Below are 20,568 nucleotides of genomic sequence, written 5' to 3' on the forward strand. Positions count from 1 at the left end.
GCATTTATGCTTTTTATATCTACATCCTTGGCTTTTCGTGGGCATCAGAGCGTAATTATGGGGGAGTGAGAGGTCAGACCCCATACGGCGTCTGACAAAGGCGAGTTGCCGGTCGTATGGAAGGCGTCGGCGCTACATTTTTTATGGGGAGGCCGGTTTACCAAGCCGTGCCCCCTCCCCCCCCCCCCCCCATTTAAAAATAGCGTGAATGAAGGGAAATAGATAAATATACATGGCACGAACTATGCTCGCGCCGACTCGATGATCATGTAGTTCATACATAGAACAAGAAAATTAAAAATAAAACAGAAATTTAAAAACTAAAGACCGAGGCGCCTATAGAAAATGATGTAGTCGTCGTCTTCGTCGGAGCTCTCGTCCTTGGGCTCCACCTTCGGCGGCGGTGCGATGGAGTTGCAGCCTTGGCCAGGATCGCCAGGGCGGCGCGGTGGAGATTCCTCCACCTCAACAACGATGTCGAGGTAGCGCACGGGCTTCGCCGCCTCCTTCTTCGCCTCGGACTTCGACCACGCCTCTACGAAGTCATCCGTGGCGGGCAGCACGTCATTGAAGAACGCGAGCATCGCCGCCCTCTGGCTCGGAAAATCCTTTGGGTCATCGGCGGCGGCGAAGCGGAGCTGCCCAGCCTGGTACTCAAGCTGAGGTGTCCACGCCGCCTCCTCCACCTCTGGTTTCGTCTTCTTGAGCCTAGAGGTGGGGCCGTTGTCGACCTCCCTTTTGGGGCGGCGGGTGCCAAATGACGGTGGGCTGCTGGTTCGTAGGGCGCTGCTCGCGGAGGCCCTCGACGAGGACCTCGGAGACGATGACGACGAGGAGGATCCCGACGCCACTGCCATTTGAGTGACGGGAACTCCAACCGCGGCTCGTTGCCGCCCGCGATGTGCTCAAGGACGGTGGTGAGCATGCGTCCAGGCGCGCCCCACCAGATCCACCGCGCCACAGAGTTTTTGTTCGGCGGTGGCGGGCCATTCGCGTCGTAATGGGAAAGCTCGAGGAGGCTTGCTCGTTCTGGTATTGGTACTGATTCGTCAACAACTGGAACTTCAATTTTACGTAAATAATCAAGACAGGGGCAAACAATTATAACAATCCTGACAGTGTTACGCTTGGGGACTTTGCTGCTGACGCCACACTATCAGGTTCTATTGGTTGAACGATCAGAGGAGCCCAACGTAATGTTCAACATAAGCATGGACATTTTTTTTGCAAGATTTCTGAGAGAGCGGCTTGTTCACAGCCACCGTGGTATCACACACGCGTCAGTTTTCGATAGGCAATGACTGATTTGCTTCAGATTAACAAGTTGGTGTACTGCGGTTTTACATTTTACAACTTAGTATACTAATCTGCACATTAGGTGCAAGTTGTTGTACCTAGGGTGTAATTTGCTCTTTTTTAGCGCTCCAACCTTCCCTCATTTTAACGTTTTGTCGCTTCACAAGGATGCATGTTTGATACCATGCTTGGGTGTGTGAGTAGTCGGTAGACATGCTGGTACCTCTAACCAATGTCTAATTTGCAATGTTGGCAGAGCCAGGATATATTATGCACACTCTTTTCAGCTGTCCTCAGCGCAAAAAATATGGAATATGTTTGGGGCAGAGAGTATCATCAATTGGGTGCTACGGCAAGATCGGGTTCCGGACCATTGCTTCTAGAACATATGATCTTAAACCTTGGTGATTGCGCCCTGATGGGAGCTCTTGGACTTCCAGAAATTATCCTTACACGTGCATGGTATATGCATCAGTTTACCCATGGTGAAATCCTTCGGCCAACGCATAGGAGTGCAATGTCGGTCAGGGTACTAGCTAGTTACTAATCTGTGTGTGAGGATGAGGAAACCATGGTCGAGACCGCCAAAAGGTGTATAAAATTTAATGTTGTTGCCGCATATGATGCTGATCAAGGGAAAGGATGTATGGGTGCTATAGCCAGGATATCAATGGGAAGTTCATGTTGTGAAGAATTGTGGCGGACCCATTCATGGCTAAGGCTTATGCTTTAAGAGATGAACTTAGTATGGCACAATATCTTGGAAGTAATAATTTCACCATCCAATCGATTAACAAGAAATCATTGACACTACGATCGATGGGTTTTATTCAGTGACTTCATCAGCATCAATCTTTGATGATTGTAGAATTATTACTTCTAGCTTTAGAATTATTATTTTTGAACATTCTAATAGGGAGGCCAATGAGGTGGCACATTAGCTAGCTGGACATAGTTTCATTGAGCATGTTGATTTTTTTCTGGGACAATAATCCCCTAGCTTTTTATTTCCAAAGCTTATAAACAATGTAAGTGTCTTTAACAATCAATAAAGCTCGCCAACAGGTTTTTCCTTAATAAAATGTGCATGTGAGTACATAGGACAGGATTTGCTATTTCAGTCGATGCAACCCACATGAATGATCCTCCCTTTAAAAAATGTGCATGTGAGTAGTACTACGTGACAAAGTGAGCCACTCGGTTGATCGTTTCCCATCTCCATCATTTGCTTCATATAAACGGTAGATAGCATTGGATTGCCTATTTCAGTCGACGCAGCCCACATGCACGATCGAGCATATTGCTTTGGCTTTATGCACCTTAACAACATGTACTCTGCTCTAAAACGGTGATCGTAGCAACGGCACATAATGGAGCGCAAACATATTTAGCAGGTTACGTCCGTGGTGAGTGTCCATTAGGATTACACAGCTCCAAATACATGGCACATGGTTCGGACAAACATGGTGGCTTGTCAATAATTCATCCAAAGTTAGTGATACCCACTATATTTTCGGAGTAGAGTGTCACGGCTGTCATCTCTGTCTGCTACTAGGTCACGCAGGACGCGCTTGTAACTTGAGTTGAGCGAGCCGGTGTCTGTAGGTGTGGGCAACAGCCCGCTGGTGGCGTCTTGTGGTTGCTGTTATCAGACTACCGCTGTGCCACTATGTGAGCGTCGATGAATCTGCAACTGAGCTGAAATTCTGAATCCATAACTGGATCTCTTCGAAATTTCAGCCTAAAGTTCTCTCTCGGGACGACCCCTTACGGTTTAGTTGATTAGAATCCTCGTCGAGCACTCTGGCTCCCAAACGAGCGATCTAGCAGATCGAAGCGGAGCTGAAGAACACCATGGGCGAGATCTCGGTGCAAAACTGAGCCAAAATGCTAAACCTACGGAAAGAAACTTAAGGAAATTAAAGGATGCAGACCAAAATCGGCAAGATAGGTTAACTTGGCTGAAACTGAGTTTCTTGAGCTCTTAGCGTGTTGACCTTTTCTTGCCACCACACGTCACTAGCAAACACACTATATAAAGGTCAGAGCTCACCTTGGGGTCGTATGTGATGTGCAAACCAGTTTGGGATCCTATGATCTGCCAACCAGTCTAATTCTGTCCTATCTAGCTGGTTAGCTTCTTTCTATGAACTTGTAGATTGAATGCACAAGTCACAAGTAAATGAATAGAGATGATATTATTTCTTCTGTTTCACAACCACTACGCCTTTCTGAAAAGGTTTAACACTAAGATAGATATATGCATTGTCAGATTCAAGAGCTCAACTAGAAACAAGGAGGAGACGGATTTCCTACCCAGGTCGCAAAATAGGCAGTTGAACTTTGCACTTTGCAGATGGCAGCAATAGAACGTGCATATAGTTGTTTTACAACTGGATCATACAACAGCTCAAAGATTTTATTCTTCAATCTCCAACAAATAGTACAATACCATTAGTTACTTTATACGTCTGGTCAGCTGATAAAAAGAAATAAACGAGAAAAATACAGTTCCTCCTTGGGGCATACTGCTTTGGTCCAACAAGCCGATGGCAACTTCCAACTCATGATGCTCACCAAGCATCCCAACCTTCTCATAATCTGTTGCTCTTCATCAACTCCACAAACTCACCAAACGCTGCAGCACCAAAAGAGTAAAACAGGTAAGTCATATTGACGACATGAAGCGGACCTACTAATTTATCTTATCAAACTCTGTTTTGCGTGCATATAGTAGCCAAGGAGTTGTACGTACCCAAGTCTGAGTCATGTGGCCCTGGGGAGGATTCTGGATGGTACTGAAGAGACATAAGCTTCATCTTGGGGAACACAAGACCAGCACAGCTCTGGTCATTCAGATTGATGTGTGTTACTTGCACTCCTTCCGGGAGTGATTCAGGGTCCACAGCATAGTTATGATTCTGCATAGCAAACCAAATGTTACATCCAGTTCTCTTTACATGTGGGGACTTACTAGTAAAATAATTCTAAAGGTCTAACCGTCAGTCGATAGCTAATAAAATAACACAAAATGATGAGCTATACCAGCACTGATTTAATGGAATCAGCTCATAATCATAGCTTTCTATCCAATGCCCTTATACTGAAATACCAGTATCTGGTAATGAATAACCAAACTAAGCTAAGAATATTTAGAAATAGCAAGGTTTCATCAGACACCTTATGCAAATTAGGGTTTGGTAGTTTGCAGACCAAAACCCAAACAAATAAGACCACACATTAAGTCAGCCAAATAAACTAGCTGACTTAGAGCATCTCTAGCAGAGCCCGTATTCCTCCGAACCGAAAACGCAGAGTTCGGTCTCCCGAACTGTTAAGTTTAGATGGTTTTAGTGACGGCGCAGATTAGAAACCGAACTCGCGAACTGAAAACCGAAAATCAAACATCGCGGGAAAATGTGCTGCGATGATCTTGCGAAATTGAACTCATTCTTGCTCCGATCGAGTTACATTCGTCAATAATTTACATATAGCTAGCCAAAATACGGCGGCAGATCGAGCTACATTCGTTAATTTGATACCTAAACTACTAGATTAGGCCCCGGATTGTCACTTGGGAAGTTCTTGCGGCGGCGGAGGGTTTTTCCGCGCCGGCGACTCCTACGCGACGACGAGTGCGGCCACCTCGAACGCCGCCGCCTCCGCCGAGCTCCCGCAGATGAGTGGCGGCCCGTCTATGTCGTCGTCGTCGTTGCTGTCGCCGCGTGGGGGAAGCTCCGGCAGCGGCGGGCTGCACAAGCCGGCGAGGGGCGCCTCCTCGGCTTCTCCTTCGCACGCCTCCTCGCTCACTGCCCGGCGCGCGAAAGCACCGTGCCGCCCGCTTCCAAGCGTAGTCGGGGCGCACCCGCCTCGCGCGGTCCGCCTCCGACCGTACACCCGGCGGACGCGGAGCTGGCTTCCCGCCGCCAATTCGGCCCCCTCCCCTACCTACGCATCTTGCGCGGCCCATTGCGGACGAATGGGTGGTGGCGGCAGCAGCGGCAGCGGCGGAACAGTGTCAGCGGCGGCAGAATTGCTCGCCGGAGAGGAGGGGGAGCGGCGGTGGAGGAAGTGGTAGCGGCAAAGGGGAGTAGGGTTTGGAAACCGAACTCCCCTCCACGGCCCCTTTTAATACGGGGCGGCCGCCGAGTTTCTCGGGACCCCAAACTCGTTTTACGGGCCAGGCCGGGAGTTCAGGCTCTGTTCTGGCCCACTTTCGGCCTGAACCCGTAAAGACTTTTTCGGTTTCGGCCTGTTTTACAGGCTCTGTTAGAGTTGCTCTTATAAGGCCTTTTCCATAAACTTAGCCTTTCAGCATTCATATATCTATGGAATCCCATAGTCTCATGTACTAACTTCATTTTCTTTAGCCAATTTAGTAAGGTGCCTAGATAGTAGAAGTTTAAGCTCAACGGTAAGTAAAGAACAACGTTCCTTGGCTTCAACATGCTAATTTGATGATAAATATAAGCTTAAGCTAAGCTAAGAAATCCATAACTGATAATAAGATTATTTTCTGAGCAACTGAAAAAAACTGTCAAACCTGTGCACTGATGTCCACACGTCCAGTTCTGTTATCACGGACAGGGTGGTTTCCTCCGTGGTGACCAAATTTCATTTTAAATGTTTTCCCACCAAGAGCCTGCCCAATCAATTGATGACCCATGCAGATGCCAAATACTGGGACCTTCCCTACTATTTCTTGTACAGTTTTCACAGCATATGGAACTGCAGATGGGTCACCAGGGCCATTGCTAAAAAGGACTCCATCAGGCTTCAAATTAAGTACCTCCGAAGCAGGCCAGCTTGCTGGAACAACGGTTATTTTGCATCCATATGATGCCAGGCGTCTCAAAATGTTGTGCTTGACTCCAAAATCATACGCAACAACCTATATAATTGAAAATCCAGAAGTTGTTAGGTGCAAGATTTTTATTGGGTTATCTATAAAAGCCTCAGTGATACTGACATGAAAAGTTTCACTTGACTGCTTGTCATTGAACTCCCATCCTGAACCAGTCTTGTCTAACCATTCGTATGGAGCATCGCATGAAACCTCACTTATCAAATCAACACCTGCATAACAGAACCACCAAAATTTCATGTTATGCCACAAATAGCATCAGTATTACGTGAAGATCAACAGCAACACTTAAACAATCAGCAATCTGTGAAAAACTTCTAATGTAATAAGTAAAGAACAACGCAGAGTAACCCCTCCAATTACAAGCTGATTTTTTCATATCCCGATCCAGTACAGAATATTATGAATATGTACAATTAGTTTCTAACCTATGAAATACCCTCAGCTATAGCCATTGAAAGAAATTATACTGCAAATCATTCAATAAATAAGACTACATAGGACCAAGAAGAAAAGAAGTTGAAATATCACTTACGGACAACCATAGCAATCGAAATATTACTTTAACAAAATTATAATATCTCATAGGAAGCTTAACATACCAACAATTTTCCAATTTTTTGCCATTTCCAACAGTTCTCCATCTTTGAGAGACTGGTCAGTACTTAGGACACCAATCAGACTACCATCTTCCCTTAACCGTCGTGTTATTGCACGCGTGTCCACATCATCTGCAGAGTGCAAACCAGGAAAATCCATGACGGATAGAAAAATCGAAATTAGAAGAAATGCTATGATGTTATATACTTACATATGCCCATGATGTTCCTCTTCCTCAAATATTCATCAAGTGTTTCTATGGACCTCCAGTTGGACGTACTGGAAGAGGAAACAGAACGTGAGTACACACATAACTTTCTTGAGTTTCATATTGCTGTCTCCAGCAGAAATGCTTACCTTATGCTTAGGTTCCGTATGATTAAGCCACCAAGGAAACATTTTCCGGATTCCTCGTCATCTACAAGAGGATCCCAATAATAATATTTATCAATAGTTCATCATAGAGTAGTAGGTCCTATCTCTTGGATGTGGAAATTGCATACCGAGGTTAACACCGGTGTTTCCGATATGAGGGCAGGTCATCAAAACGAACTGACCGGCATAGCTAGGGTCGGTTAAAATCTCCTGATACCTGTGTTCATGTGCCATGCATTCAAGAGTCACATTTTCAAAACATAAAAGCAGTTGCGTAAAGGTCGGTTAAAATCTCCTGGTACCTGTGTTCATGTGCCATGCATTCAAGAGTCACATTTTCAAAACATAAAAGCAGTTGCGTAAAATTTCAAGAACTTCCTGAGAACAAATCGTAGAGGTTGACACTAGGATAGTGCGATTGAAACATTAGAGCAGGTCGATTGGGGTAGGCATAAACTGGTATCACTAGAACTAGCACTATCACGTCACAGTAGCCCAACTTTGGAGAGTAAAGTACATAGATGGATATTTGATATAGATAAGCATAGCTTCATTCTCATTCATCGTGACAAAGTGAATCTAAACACGCACTGACGAATCGATGGTGGCAGCTAAACATGGTATCGTTAGAAGTTACAGGATGGATGGATGATTCGTATTACCCTGTCATAGAGGTATTGAACACCACCTCGCCGACCTGCGTCCCGGAAGCGCCGAACGATTTGGCATTCCAGACGGAGCCATCCTCGAGGACGAGGCGAGCGTCGCTAAGCTTCCAGGGTCTCTGCATCGCCGCCGCCCCCTCGCTCGCCGCTGGGCTGGCGACGGAGCGGCAGACCAAGGGCGTCTTCGACGTCGCCGTCCTCCCCGCGGCGACCCGGCCATGCTGCCCAAGCCCGAGGGAGGGCGGCGCGGGGGAGACGTGCCGGTGTACGGCGCCGACGGCCGGGCGGGCAGGGAGGGGGCGAATCTGGGGGAGCATGATGGAGTAGGGCAGAGAGGGGGGAGGTTGCGGCTGGGTGTGGGGTGAGTAGGGGTGCTCGCGCCGCCGCCGCCGCCGCCGCTTTTGTTAGGGTTTTGATTAGAGAGGTTTTCGTCCGCCGTCTGATTGAGAGTAAAAGAGCGACGACGGATACCGTTCGTTTTCGCTGTTTTTTCTACCGACAACGGCGCGAGTGCCTTGTGTACATGTGCGAATATTATCGAATACACCAGCTCAAAAATATTACAGTACTATCGAATATACAGTGCACAGGCATTATGTATAAACTGAAATAATAAAGAGTTTTTACACTGTACATATCGAGAGCCTGGAACATTACTCATGAAACGATTTTTTAGCCACATAGACATAGAGTATTGATCTTGAACTGGATTTAGATCATTGGGGAGTAATAATATCTGAACTCACCCTAGCTATGCATGTAAAATTCCATCCAATGGAACTCAAGATTTTGTGACATGGTGCCTGTGTATGTAACGTCGTACACTTGGAAATTGGTACATAATCGAGCCTTTACCTACACAAAGTTTGGTGTACAGAAGTGCTCTTGTCCGTGCTCACATATCATGTTATAGCGTGGATGATATACATACAGATACAAGTTGCAACAACCAACATCAGGTCACAATACTGGGCAGGTCGCCTGCTTCAATCAATCACCCCCTCTCTCATGGCCAGATTCCACCACTAGTTTCTGCAAGAAAGCGGCACATACATGCTGACCAAGTATCATCCATACCCAGGTTCTGGTCCTAATCACTTTGCAAAAGGACGCAAGAGTGGCACCAACACTGGCTTCTTAGGTCCACTGCTTTGATCATGAAACATTTGTCCAAACTACTGAAAAGTTTCTCTTCGCCAAATTAACACCGCAAGCTGTATTTTGATTAGGCCGCCTACAGAAGCAAAGAAACATGATTTTTTTTTTTTTTAAATAACCTGATATCCGGAGAAAGGGCCCAGATTCTACTTTGTAAATGCATATCAGCAGGCATAAGATAACAGCAAAGATGGTTCTTGCTTACCTCCTCCGATGAACAAATGATGGTCAAGCCAGGGGACCCATCACCCAGAAATAATGACAACATTCAGAACTCACAAGAGATCTCTTGTATCATATTCCTCCGTTAATGCTCTCTCTGATATTTTCCTCTGCATGATGAGCGATGGAGAGGTAATTTTGTTACACAGTAAGGGTTGCCAAATTGTTGATCTAGATAAATAATAATAGTTTGAAAACTAGATAGTTCAAGTCTATCCAATACAGCCCTCTGTTGTACCCAATATCTTTTTTTTAAGTTCTATGGATATGAGACTGTACATAAGCTCAGGACAACTCATCACTTGGCATTTGGAAATGGCTTCAGAGATATTGCAGTTGTGGCAGACAACTAACCTGTATCTGTGTGGTGATGCATCCAGCTCCCTATTTAAAATTTTATGACATTATTAACCAAAAATCAAATAGCATAGAAAATATAACTGCGGCGTACCTGAAACTGCTTCACCACCCAAGATACATCGCTCCAGGTTTTCGTTTCTATGTCTTCCCATAGTAAAGGTGCTTGAACTGTATCCACATGCTGGATAAGCCTTAAGCTACCTGTTATACGATATATTGTTGTCAGAGAACCACGGGCCTGCTAAGATAAAGATCACGATGTCCCAACAGACACACACTCCTGATTCAAAGGAAGACTTCTTACTTGTAATGAAGGCTTCCTCCCAACTTTCACGCTTGGACCATGACGGTGAGACCTCACGTATGGGGATCCCAAGATCATGGCATACCCTATTCGAAAGAAATAAAACTTGTGTTACAAGAGTTCAGCATTTGTCATATGTCCAGCAAACATGTTACATCAGTTGCTTCTAATGATGACTTCTTTTATCAACAAGTTATAGCGCATATCCAAGGTACCTAGTATATAGTACGGTAACTAGTGTGCAAATTTGTGAGATGAAATTAAGGGCACCAAAAAGTAGACATGGGTTAAAGTTCCAGCAATTTTATGTCAGAAATCACCTCCACTATCTGGTCATTAATTCAAATAAAACAGAATTTAGATCAAGCAGAGAAAATTTACTCTATCACTATCTGGCGCATAATTCCAGGGAGAATGCCGTCACTTAGTGGAGCTGTTTGTACTTCAAACCTATTCGTCACTGTTTGAACAGAGAAGGGTTCATTCGACTGATGTTCCTCCTACAGAGATGTTAAAAGTACAAAATAAGAATACACATCGTCTAAATAAAAGAACTGTGGTATTTATATTGACAAAGGCGAGTAAGTATTTCAGAGTGCAATTCATACAATCTACATATTATGAGAAGCTGAAAGTAAGAAATCACCCCTACAAGATGGGAGTACAATTAGTACTGAGATATCAGCGGAGCTTGAGAAGTAGAATAGAAGTCTTGGCCATTCCTTTCACCATCTTAAAGTAAATAAATGCAAGACGCCAAGGTGCATCATTTTAGCCTAATCAGCTCAAACATCACAATCTACGTTATGGTGACATGAAAACCACTACAGAACGGTGCAGAACACAGATATGAACCTAGTACCAATTAGAATTGCTGCTAAGAAAAATTGAGAGATTGCCACACTTGTGCACTTCAACTATCTAGATGGAATTGGTTTCCAATTTAAGGTTAGTAATTCATTTATCTGTTTTCTGGTGTACAAAATAAGCATGACACCACTAAACTTGTATGCATTGCAAGAAATCTGAATCCGTCCCATTGCCGTTGAAGTGAAGACATCTAACCTTCAAGCAAACGACGAAGAAGTTCGTAATGCTGCCTTCAAGAATACGATCCGCATCATTGGTCAGCAACAGCTCCGTGGCTCCAGGAGGCCTCATCTTCTCCATACTCTTCCTCATCCTAACCCAGGGCGCGTACTTGGCGGCGGCAGCCTCCCTTCCGCTCCCGGCAACGGCAAGCCTCGCCCCGGCGTCTCCGAACACCGGCGGCACATACACGCCCAGGTGGACGCAGACCTCAAGCCCCTCCGCCGAGCCACCAGCTCTGACCAACGCCGTGAGCGCCATGTCCTGCCCCGAGCAGGCCAGCATCCGCCTCCGCATCTCGCGGACGCCGACCCGCACGGACTGGTTGACGAGAGGCTCGAGGGAGGCTGTGGAGAGGGTATGTGGCGGAGGGGCCGGGAGGCCGAGGAGGTGGGGGTGGGAGTGGGCGAGGATGCGCGCGGAGTCGGCGAGCCGGAGGAGGTGTCGGGGCCACCAGAGGAGGCCGGCGGAGGATGCGCGCGCGGTGGTGTAGGCGCCCGGGGTGGACTCGAGGAAGGCGGCCGCGGAAGGAGGAGCGTGCGGGGAGATGGCGCCGTCGGCGACCAGAACGGCCGGCGGCGACATGGCCGGAGTTGTGCTGGTGAGACCGACACAGAGGGTGTTGGTACGGGCTGCCAAAAGCCGTAACGATGGGCTTGGTTTGGGCTCTTCTGAATGTCCATTTACAAATGGGCCTAGTCACCCCTGGCTCCATATGGCAACGGGGACACTAACCACTGGTTATTGCTCAACCATAACCATCTCCGTGCATGAAATTTTTTTCCGTCTCCATCCCCACTAACTGTCATGGGGCCAGTTCTTTTATCGTTCCCATCCCATCGGGTAAACAAATAACCATCGGTTAACCATCCCCGCTTTAGCTAGTAACTATGAGCCTAAAATAAAATGATAACATGGTAGAATGATAGGGCTGGCTAGATCAGGAGTTTAGGAAGGAGAGGCGAGCGTTTGGGAGTTGGGATTTGGGGACTACGGCGGTTGGATGCGAGAGGTGAAATGGATAGTGGTAACACAGACTCATCCCCACCTTACCTAATGGGGAGAGTTCGCCTCCAATAAGATCCCCACGGGGATGAAGTACTAACCAAAACCGTCCCCTAATAGGTGAATTAACCACCGGAGATCGGGGAATGGGGCCCCATTGCCAAATTGACCCCTGGCCATACTCCGGACCAGGGGAAAAAAAAGCCCGACAATCAAAATCTAGGCCCTAGCCAAGCCTGACTCGATTTCCGATTTCTAGGGATGAAGAGGGAATTACTTAGAGCATCTCTAGCTATTCTCAAAGAAAAAAAAAAACTTAGAGCATCTCTAGCAGATCTCCCATATCGGCATGCAAACGCCACTTCGGGTGGATATGGGGCTTCGGCCATTTTTGAGCCAGACCAGACCCCGCATCGGCGGTCTGACCTGGAAAACGGATGCAGGCCGCAGCCCAAACCCGCGTCTTGCCTGCATATATGACGGTCGGTGAGGTGGATGGGGACCAAACCCCATTCGCTCCTCCGCCTCTCCGCCTCCCCCCGATATCAAATCGACGCGCCGGCGGCGAGCAATCCACCGTAGATCCACCGCAAATCGAGCACCCCGAGCTCCGTCCGGCGAAGATGGTGGCGGGGAAGGGCCGAAGCAGGCGCGGGGGCGGCCAGATTGGCCGCAGCGAGAGCTCCACCGAGCGCGACGGGAGCTCCGCCGGCGAGAGGGAGAAGACAAAGGAGAAGTTGCGCGCGTCCAAGGTAGCTACCGCTACCGTAACTACCGCCTGGCGTTGCCGGCCGCCTTCGCCAAGCGCGAGTAGGAGCGGTACCACCGCGGATGCGCGTCCTCCCCTTCCACGGCCTCGTTGTCCTCAGGGTCGAGCTCCCGCCAGCGCCCGCCGACGGCGTTGGTGGTGAAGATGTAGGACGCCGAGCCGGAGCCGCCGCACCTCCCTCACTTCGCCCCGGGAGACTACCTCGACGACGAGCAGTTCAAGCTCATCCCTCCTGCAGCTCGACGTCAACGCGGGCCTTGCGCCGGGCGACTTTGTAACATCCCAAATTTCAAATAAAGGAAGAAGAACAATTCCAAGTATCCAAATTCAGAACCAACAAAAACTTTTACTTTGCATATAGTACCCTGCATAGGACTTGTGCATTCTGAGTGATATGCCATGATGATTGTTATATTTGTGAGTATGATGAATTGCAAAACCCTAGAATTGATCAAGTGATGATCACCAACCAAATAAATCAAAAAGAGAAAGAAATCCAATATTTATAAAAATCCTAAAAACCCTAACATATGGTCTATGTCATTTTTGTAAATTTGACCCTAAACCCATTTGATCTTCACCCATAGTTGTAATATGATATTAAAGAGTAATTACAACTTTGGGAATCAAAGATATACCTTTTAAACCAATTTCAAATTTGAAAATATGATCACATGAGATATGGTCATTTCTGACTTTTATAGTCTGATCACCACTTTGAGCCTCTCTATTTCAAATTTTCTAAACCAAACAAATCCAACTCTTGGCATGTCATCCAAGTACACAACAAGGTGAACAACTTTTGTATAGATCATCTTACCAAAATCTTTTTGGATCAAGAGATAGGATCAAGCAAAGATGAGACTTTGAAACAGATTCAACAATCCCCATTTTAAAATTGTGATCAAACCTTGCTGCCCCTTGACCATTTCTTGGCTAAACCAAGTCCCCTGGACATCACTCAACCTAACCCATGCAAGAACACGCCATGGACACGACCAGATCATGGCCGGCCATGGCCATGCCGACCACGTCGCCCTCGACACGCCTCCCCTCTTTTCTCTCCACCATCGTCACGGCCACCATGTCCAACGCGTAGCCCACGACCTGCTGAGATCGTCCGTGCACGCCGTCGATCGCGAGGACGCCGACAAGCCCCGGACGACGCGCGCCCAGGTACGCCCAGGTACGCCGCGAGCGGCATGGGCGACGTCACTGGCGCACGGCCGAGCGCGACACGGCCACGCGGCGCTCGCCAAATCTCGCCGTACCCCGACCATATCCGCGCGCAACGGTACTCTCCTCGCCACGCGGAGCTCGCCGGACACGCCGACGTCATGCCTTGGCGACCATGGCCGCCGGAGAGGACGAACGCGCCCGCCACGGCCGCAACAGTACACGCGCTCGCCCGACCACCGTACGCCACCGTTTACCGCGCCGTTGACGCTCCGAGGACCGCGGTGACGTCGTGAACACGACCCCGTCGTCGCCTAGCCCTCTATCCCACCAGAGCGGCCGCGCCCTTGTCGCCATTGCCACGGCACCCCAGCACCCACGCGCGACTATAAATAGAGGCCTCCCCTCGACGATCCAAGCACACCACCATGATCACCACTCACCACCGCCTCGCTCAGCACCAGTAGCCACCCCAATCGTCGTCGGAGCAAGGCCAATCGACGCATCACTGATGTCTACGGGAGCTTCTATTCTTGTAGACAGTGTTGGGCCTCCAAGAGCAGAGGTTTGTAGAACAGCAGCAAGTTTCCCTTAAGTGGATCACCCAAGGTTTATCGAACTCAGGGAGGAAGAGGTCAAAGATATCCCTCTCATGCAACCCTGCAACCACAAAGCAAGAAGTCTCTTGTGTCCCCAACACACCTAATAGGTGCACTAGTTCGGCGAAGAGATAGTGAAATACGGGTGGTATGAATAAGTAGTAGCAACGGCACCGGAAAAGTGCTTTGCCCAGGACAATAAACAAGCAGTAGTAACGCAGCAAGTAGTAATGCAGTAAAACAAGTAAACAAGCAGCGATAGCGATATTTAGGAACAAGGCCTAGGGATTAGACTTTCACTAGTGGAGACTCTCAACATTGATCACATAACAGAATAGATAAATGCATACTCTACACTCTTGTTGGATGATGAACACATTGCGTAGGATTACACGAACCCTCAATGCCGGAGTTAACAAGCTCCACAATTCAATGTTCATATTTAAATAACCTTAGAGTGCAAGAAAGATCAATTCGACTAAACCAAGTACTAACATAGTATGCACACTGTCACCTTCACACTATGTAGGAGGAATAGATCACATCAATACCATCATAGCAATAGTTAACTTCATAATCTACAAGAGATCATAATCATAGCATAAACCAAGTACTAACACGGATGCACACACTGTCACCATTACACCGTGCGGGAGGAATAAAACTACTTTAATAACATTGCTAGAGTAGCACATAGATAAATTGTGATACAAAATACATTGCAATCATAAAGGGATATAAATAAGCACTTCACTATGCCATTCATAACGGTGAGTAAGTATTATGTGAAATATAGCCTAAGAGACCCACACGGTGCACACACTTGTCACCTTTACACACGTGGGACAAGGAGTCTCCGGAGATCACATAAGTAAAACTCACTTGACTAGCATAGTGACATCTAGATTACAAGCATCATCATATGAATCTCAATCATGTAAGGCAGCTCATGAGATTATTGTATTGAAGTACATAGGAGAGAGATGAACCACATAGCTACCGGTACAGCCCCGAGCCTCGATGGAGAACTACTCCCCTCATGGGAGCGGCAGCGGTGATGAAGATGGCGGCGGAGATGGCAGCGGTGTCGATGGATAAGCCTTCCGGGGCACTTCCCCGCTCCGGCAGGGTGCCGGAACGGAGACTCCTGTCCCCCGGATCTTGGCTTCGCGATGGCGGCGGCTCTGTAAGGTTTTCCGTATCGTGGTTCTTCGCATCAGGGTTTTCGCGACGGAGGCTTTATATAGGCGAAGAGGCGGCGCAGGAGGGTCGAAGGGGTGGCCACACCATATGGCGGCGCGGCCAGGGCCTGGGCCGCGCCACCCTATCATCTGGGGCCCACAGGGCCCCCCTCTGGCGGCTCTCGGGTGTTCTGGATGCTTCCGGTGAAAATAGGAACCTGGGTCTTGATTTCGTCCGATTCCGAGAATATTTCGTTACTAGGATTTACGAAACCAAAAACAGCGTAAAACAACGAATCGGCACTTCGGCATCTTGTTAATAGGTTAGTTCCAGAAAATGCACGAATATGACATAAAGTGTGCATAAAACATGTAGGTATCATCAATAATATGGCATAGAACATAAGAAATTATCGATACGTCGGAGACGTATCAAGCATCCCCAAGCTTAGTTCTGCTCGTCCCGAGCAGGTAAAACGATAACAAAGATAATTTCTGAAGTGATATGCCATCATAACCTTGATCATACTATTTGTAAACATATGTAGTGAATGCAGCGATCAAAACAATGGTAATGACATGAGTAAACAAGTGAATCATAAAGCAAAGACTTTTCATGAATAGTACTTCAAGACAAGTATAATGAGTCTTGCATAAGAGTTAACTCATAAAGCAATAAATCAAAGTAAAGGTATTGAAGAAACACAAAGGAAGATTAAGTTTCAGCGGTTGCTTTCAACTTGTAACATGTATATCTCATGGATAATAGTCAACATAGAGTAATATAACAAGTACAATATGCAAATATGTAGGAATCAATGCACAGTTCACACAAGTGTTTGCTTCTTGAGGTGGAGAGAAATAGGTGAACTGACTCAACATAAAAGTAAAAGAGAATGGTCCTTCAAAGAGGAAAGCATCGATTGCTATATTTGTGCTAGAGCTTTTATTTTGAAAACATGAAACAATTTTGTCAACGGTAGTAATAAAGCATATGAGTTATGTACATTATATCTTACAAGTTGCAAGTCTCATGCATAGTATACTAATAGTGCCCGCACCTTGTCCTAATTAACTTGGACTACCGGATCTTTGCAATGCACATGTTTTAACCAAGTGTCACAATGGGGTACCTCCATGCCGCCTGTACAAAGGTCTAAGGAGAAAGCTCGCATTTTGGATTTCTCGCTTTTGATTATTCTCAACTTAGACATCCATACCGGGACAACATGGACAACAGATAATGGACTCCTCTTTAATGCATAAGCATGTGGCAACAATTATTATTCTCATATGAGATTGAGGATATATGTCCAAGACCGAAACTTCCACCATGAATCATGGCTTTAGTTAGCGGCCCAAAGTTCTTCTCTAACAATATGCATGCTCCAACCATGAAGGTGGTAGATCTCTCTTACTTCGGACAAGACGGACATGCATAGCAACTCACATGATATTCAACAAAGAATAGTTGATGGCGTCCCCAGAAACATGGTTATCGCACAACAAGCAACTTAATAAGAGATAAAGTGCATAAGTACATATTCAATACCACAATAGTTTTTAAGCTATTTGTCCCATGAGCTATATATTGCAAAGGTAAATGATGGAATTTTAAAGGTAGCACTCAAGCAATTTACTTTGGAATGGCTGATAAATACCATGTACTAGGTAGGTATGGTGGACACAAATGGCATAGTGGTTGGCTCAAGTATTTGGATGCATGAGAAGTATTCCCTCTCGATACAAGGTTTAGGCTAGCAAGGTTATTTGAAACAAACACAAGGATGAACGGTACAGCAAAACTCACATAAAAGACATATTGTAAACATTATAAGACTCTACACCGTCTCCCTTGTTGTTCAAAACTCAATACTAGATATTATCTAGACTCTAGAGAAACCAAATATGCAAACTAAATTAGCAAGCTCTAAGTGTTTCTTCATTAATGGGTGCAAAGTATATGATGCAAGAGCTTAAACATGAGCACAACAATTGCCAAGTATCAAATTATCCAAGACATTTTAGAATTACTACATGTAGTATTTTCCAATTCCAACCATATAACAATTTAACGAAGCAGTTTCAACCTTCGCCATGAAAATTAAAGGCTAAGAACACATGTGTTCATACGAACCAGCGGAGCGTGTCTCTCTCCCACACAAGCATTTATTCAAACAAAAACAAAAACAAAAACAAACAGACGCTCCAAGTAAAGTACATAAGATGTGACCGAATAAAAATATAGTTTCAAGAGAAGGAACCCGATAATGTTGTCGATGAAGAAGGGGATGCCTTGGGCATCCCCAAGCTTAGACGCTTGAGTCTTCTTATAATATGCAGGGGTGAACCACCGGGGCATCCCCAAGCTTAGAGCTTTCACTCTTCTTGATCATAGTATATCATCCTCTTCTCTTGATCCTTGAAAACTTCCTCCACACCAAACTCGAAACAACTCATTAGAGGGTTAGTGCACAATAAAAATTAACATGTTCAGAGGTGACACAATCATTCTTAACACTTCTGGACATTGCATAAAGCTACTCGGACATTAATGGATCAAAGAAATTCATCCAACATAGCAAAAGAGGCAATGCGAAATAAAAAGGCAGAATCTGTCAAAACAGAACAGTCCGTAAAGATGGATTTTATTAGGGCACCAGACTTGCTCAAATGAAAATGCTCAAATTGAATGAAAGTTGCGTACATATCCGAGGATCATGCACGTAAATTGGCTTAATTTTCTGAGCTTCCTACAGGAAGGTAGACCCAGATTCGTGACAGCAAAGAAATCTGGAACTGCGCAGTAATCCAAATCTAGTACTTACTTTACTATCAAAGACTTTACTTGGCACAACAAAACTCAAAAATAAGATAAGGAGAGGTTGCTACAGTAGTAAACAACTTCCAAGACACAAATATAAAACAAAATACTGTAGCAAAATATCACATGGGTTATCTCCCAAGAAGTTCTTTTCTTTATAGCCATTAAGATGGGCTCAGCAGTTTTAATGATGCACTCGCAAGAAATAGTATTTGAAGCAAAAGAGAGCATCAAGAGGCAAATTCAAAACACATTTAAGCCTAACATGCTTCCTATGCATAGGAATCTTGTAAATAAACAAGTTCATGAAGAGCAAAGTAACAAGCATAGGAAGATAAAACAAGTGTACATTCAAAAATTTCAGCACATAGAGAGGCATTTTAGTAACATGAAAATTTCTACAACCATATTTTCCTCTCTCATAATAACTTTCAGTAGCATCATGAGCAAACTCAACGATATAACTATCACATAAAGCATTCTTATCATGAGTCTCATGCATAAAATTATTACTCTCCACATAAGCATAATCAATTTTATTAGTAATAGTGGGAGCAAATTCAACAAAGTAGCTATCATTATTATTCTCATCAAGTGTAGGAGGCATAGTATAATCACAATAAAATTTACTCTCCATAGTAGGTTGTACCAAAAGACCACTATCATTATAATCATCACATATGGGAGGCAAAGTATCATCAAAGGAAATTTTCTCCTCAATGCTTGGGGGACTAAAAAGATCATGAAAACCAGCTTCCCCAAGCTTAGAACTTTCTATATTATTATCAACAATGGTGTTCAAAGCGTTCATACTAATATTACTACCAGCATGCAAATAAGGTTCCATAGGTTTTTTAATTTTCGCATCAAACAATCCATGTTTTAAATCAGGAAATAGAATAAGAAGCTCATTGTTGTCCATTATGCCAAACTAGTGTAAACAAGAAACAAAAAGATGCAATTGCAGGATCTAAAGGAAATAGCTTCGAGCACACACACAATGGCGCCAGAAAAGTACTTTACCTGGGACCGTAGTATGAATGCCTTTTACCTTTCCTCCCCGGCAACGGCGCCAGAAAAGTGCTTGGCGCGTAGTTGACGAGGGAGGAAAAGTGCTTAGTTGCCGGGCTTGCCAATGTGTGAGTGCCGTTTACCTTCCCTCCCGGCAACGGCACCAGAAAAGTGCTTGATGTCTACGGGAGCTTCTATTCTTGTAGACAGTGTTGGGCCTCCAAGAGCAGAGGTTTGTAGAACAGCAGCAAGTTTCCCTTAAGTGGATCACCCAAGGTTTATCGAACTCGGGGAGGAAGAGGTCAAAGATATCCCTCTCATGCAACCCCGCAACCACAAAGCAAGAAGTCTCTTGTGTCCCCAACACACCTAATAGGTGCACTAGTTCGGCGAAGAGATAGTGAAATACGATGTGGTATGAATAAGTAGTAGCAACGGCACCAGAAAAGTGCTTTGCCCAGGACGAGTAAACAAGCAGTAGTAACGCAGCGAGTAGTAACGCGAGTAAAACAATAAACAAGCAGCGATAGCGATATTTAGGAACAAGGCCTAGGGATTAGACTTTCACTAGTGGAGACTCTCAACATTGATCACATAACAGAATAGATAAATGCATACTCTACACTCTTGTTGGATGATGAACACATTGCGTAGGATTACACGAACCCTCAATGCCGGAGTTAACAAGCTCCACAATTCAATGTTCATATTTAAATAACCTTAGAGTGCAAGAAAGATCAATTCGACTAAACCAAGTACTAACATAGTATGCACACTGTCACCTTCACACTATGTAGGAGGAATAGATCACATCAATACCATCATAGCAATAGTTAACTTCATAATCTACAAGAGATCATAATCATAGCATAAACCAAGTACTAACACGGATGCACACACTGTCACCATTACACCGTGCGGGAGGAATAAAACTACTTTAATAACATTGCTAGAGTAGCACATAGATAAATTGTGATACAAAATACATTGCAATCATAAAGGGATATAAATAAGCACTTCACTATGCCATTCATAACGGTGAGTAAGTATTATGTGAAATATAGCCTAAG

At 45.4% G+C, this 20,568-nt stretch overlaps 2 protein-coding genes across 2 annotated transcripts; both read right to left on the bottom strand.

Annotated features, from left to right (window-relative positions):
- Positions 1-3,882: 3,882 nt before the first annotated feature.
- LOC124654494 (carbamoyl-phosphate synthase small chain, chloroplastic-like) lies at positions 3,883-8,141 on the bottom strand. The gene is made up of 9 exons (XM_047193495.1): positions 7,798-8,141; positions 7,264-7,352; positions 7,118-7,178; positions 6,972-7,039; positions 6,763-6,891; positions 6,266-6,372; positions 5,840-6,187; positions 4,052-4,217; positions 3,883-3,934 (listed from the first exon to the last, which is right to left on the bottom strand). Exons 1-9 carry the CDS (start codon positions 8,115-8,117, stop codon positions 3,891-3,893), a joined length of 1,332 nt encoding a protein of 443 aa, XP_047049451.1. The 5' UTR covers positions 8,118-8,141; the 3' UTR covers positions 3,883-3,890.
- A 386-nt stretch (positions 8,142-8,527) lies between these two features.
- On the bottom strand, positions 8,528-11,518 carry LOC124656479. Its single transcript, XM_047195214.1, has 7 exons — positions 10,910-11,518; positions 10,226-10,344; positions 9,845-9,930; positions 9,632-9,741; positions 9,535-9,564; positions 9,164-9,290; positions 8,528-9,034 (listed from the first exon to the last, which is right to left on the bottom strand). Exons 1-6 carry the CDS (start codon positions 11,516-11,518, stop codon positions 9,234-9,236), a joined length of 1,011 nt encoding a protein of 336 aa, XP_047051170.1. The 3' UTR covers positions 8,528-9,034; positions 9,164-9,233.
- Positions 11,519-20,568: the final 9,050 nt, after the last annotated feature.

This window comes from Lolium rigidum, chromosome 5, assembly GCF_022539505.1.
Source record: "Lolium rigidum isolate FL_2022 chromosome 5, APGP_CSIRO_Lrig_0.1, whole genome shotgun sequence".
In the NCBI taxonomy this organism is placed as follows: domain Eukaryota; kingdom Viridiplantae; phylum Streptophyta; class Magnoliopsida; order Poales; family Poaceae; genus Lolium; species Lolium rigidum.

Coding starts and splice junctions, on each gene's coding strand:
- LOC124654494 (XM_047193495.1), bottom strand. CDS start 8,117: ATGCTCCCCCAGATTCGCCCCCTCCCTGCCCGCCCGGCCGTCGGCGCC. Junction 6,373..6,762: donor AAAAAATTGGAAAATTGTTG/GTATGTTAAGCT, acceptor TCTGTTATGCAG/GTGTTGATTTGATAAGTGAG. Junction 6,188..6,265: donor AGTCAAGTGAAACTTTTCAT/GTCAGTATCACT, acceptor TCAATTATATAG/GTTGTTGCGTATGATTTTGG.
- LOC124656479 (XM_047195214.1), bottom strand. CDS start 11,518: ATGTCGCCGCCGGCCGTTCTGGTCGCCGACGGCGCCATCTCCCCGCAC. Junction 9,742..9,844: donor GGAGGAAGCCTTCATTACAA/GTAAGAAGTCTT, acceptor ATCGTATAACAG/GTAGCTTAAGGCTTATCCAG. Junction 9,291..9,534: donor GCATCACCACACAGATACAG/GTTAGTTGTCTG, acceptor CTCATCATGCAG/AGGAAAATATCAGAGAGAGC.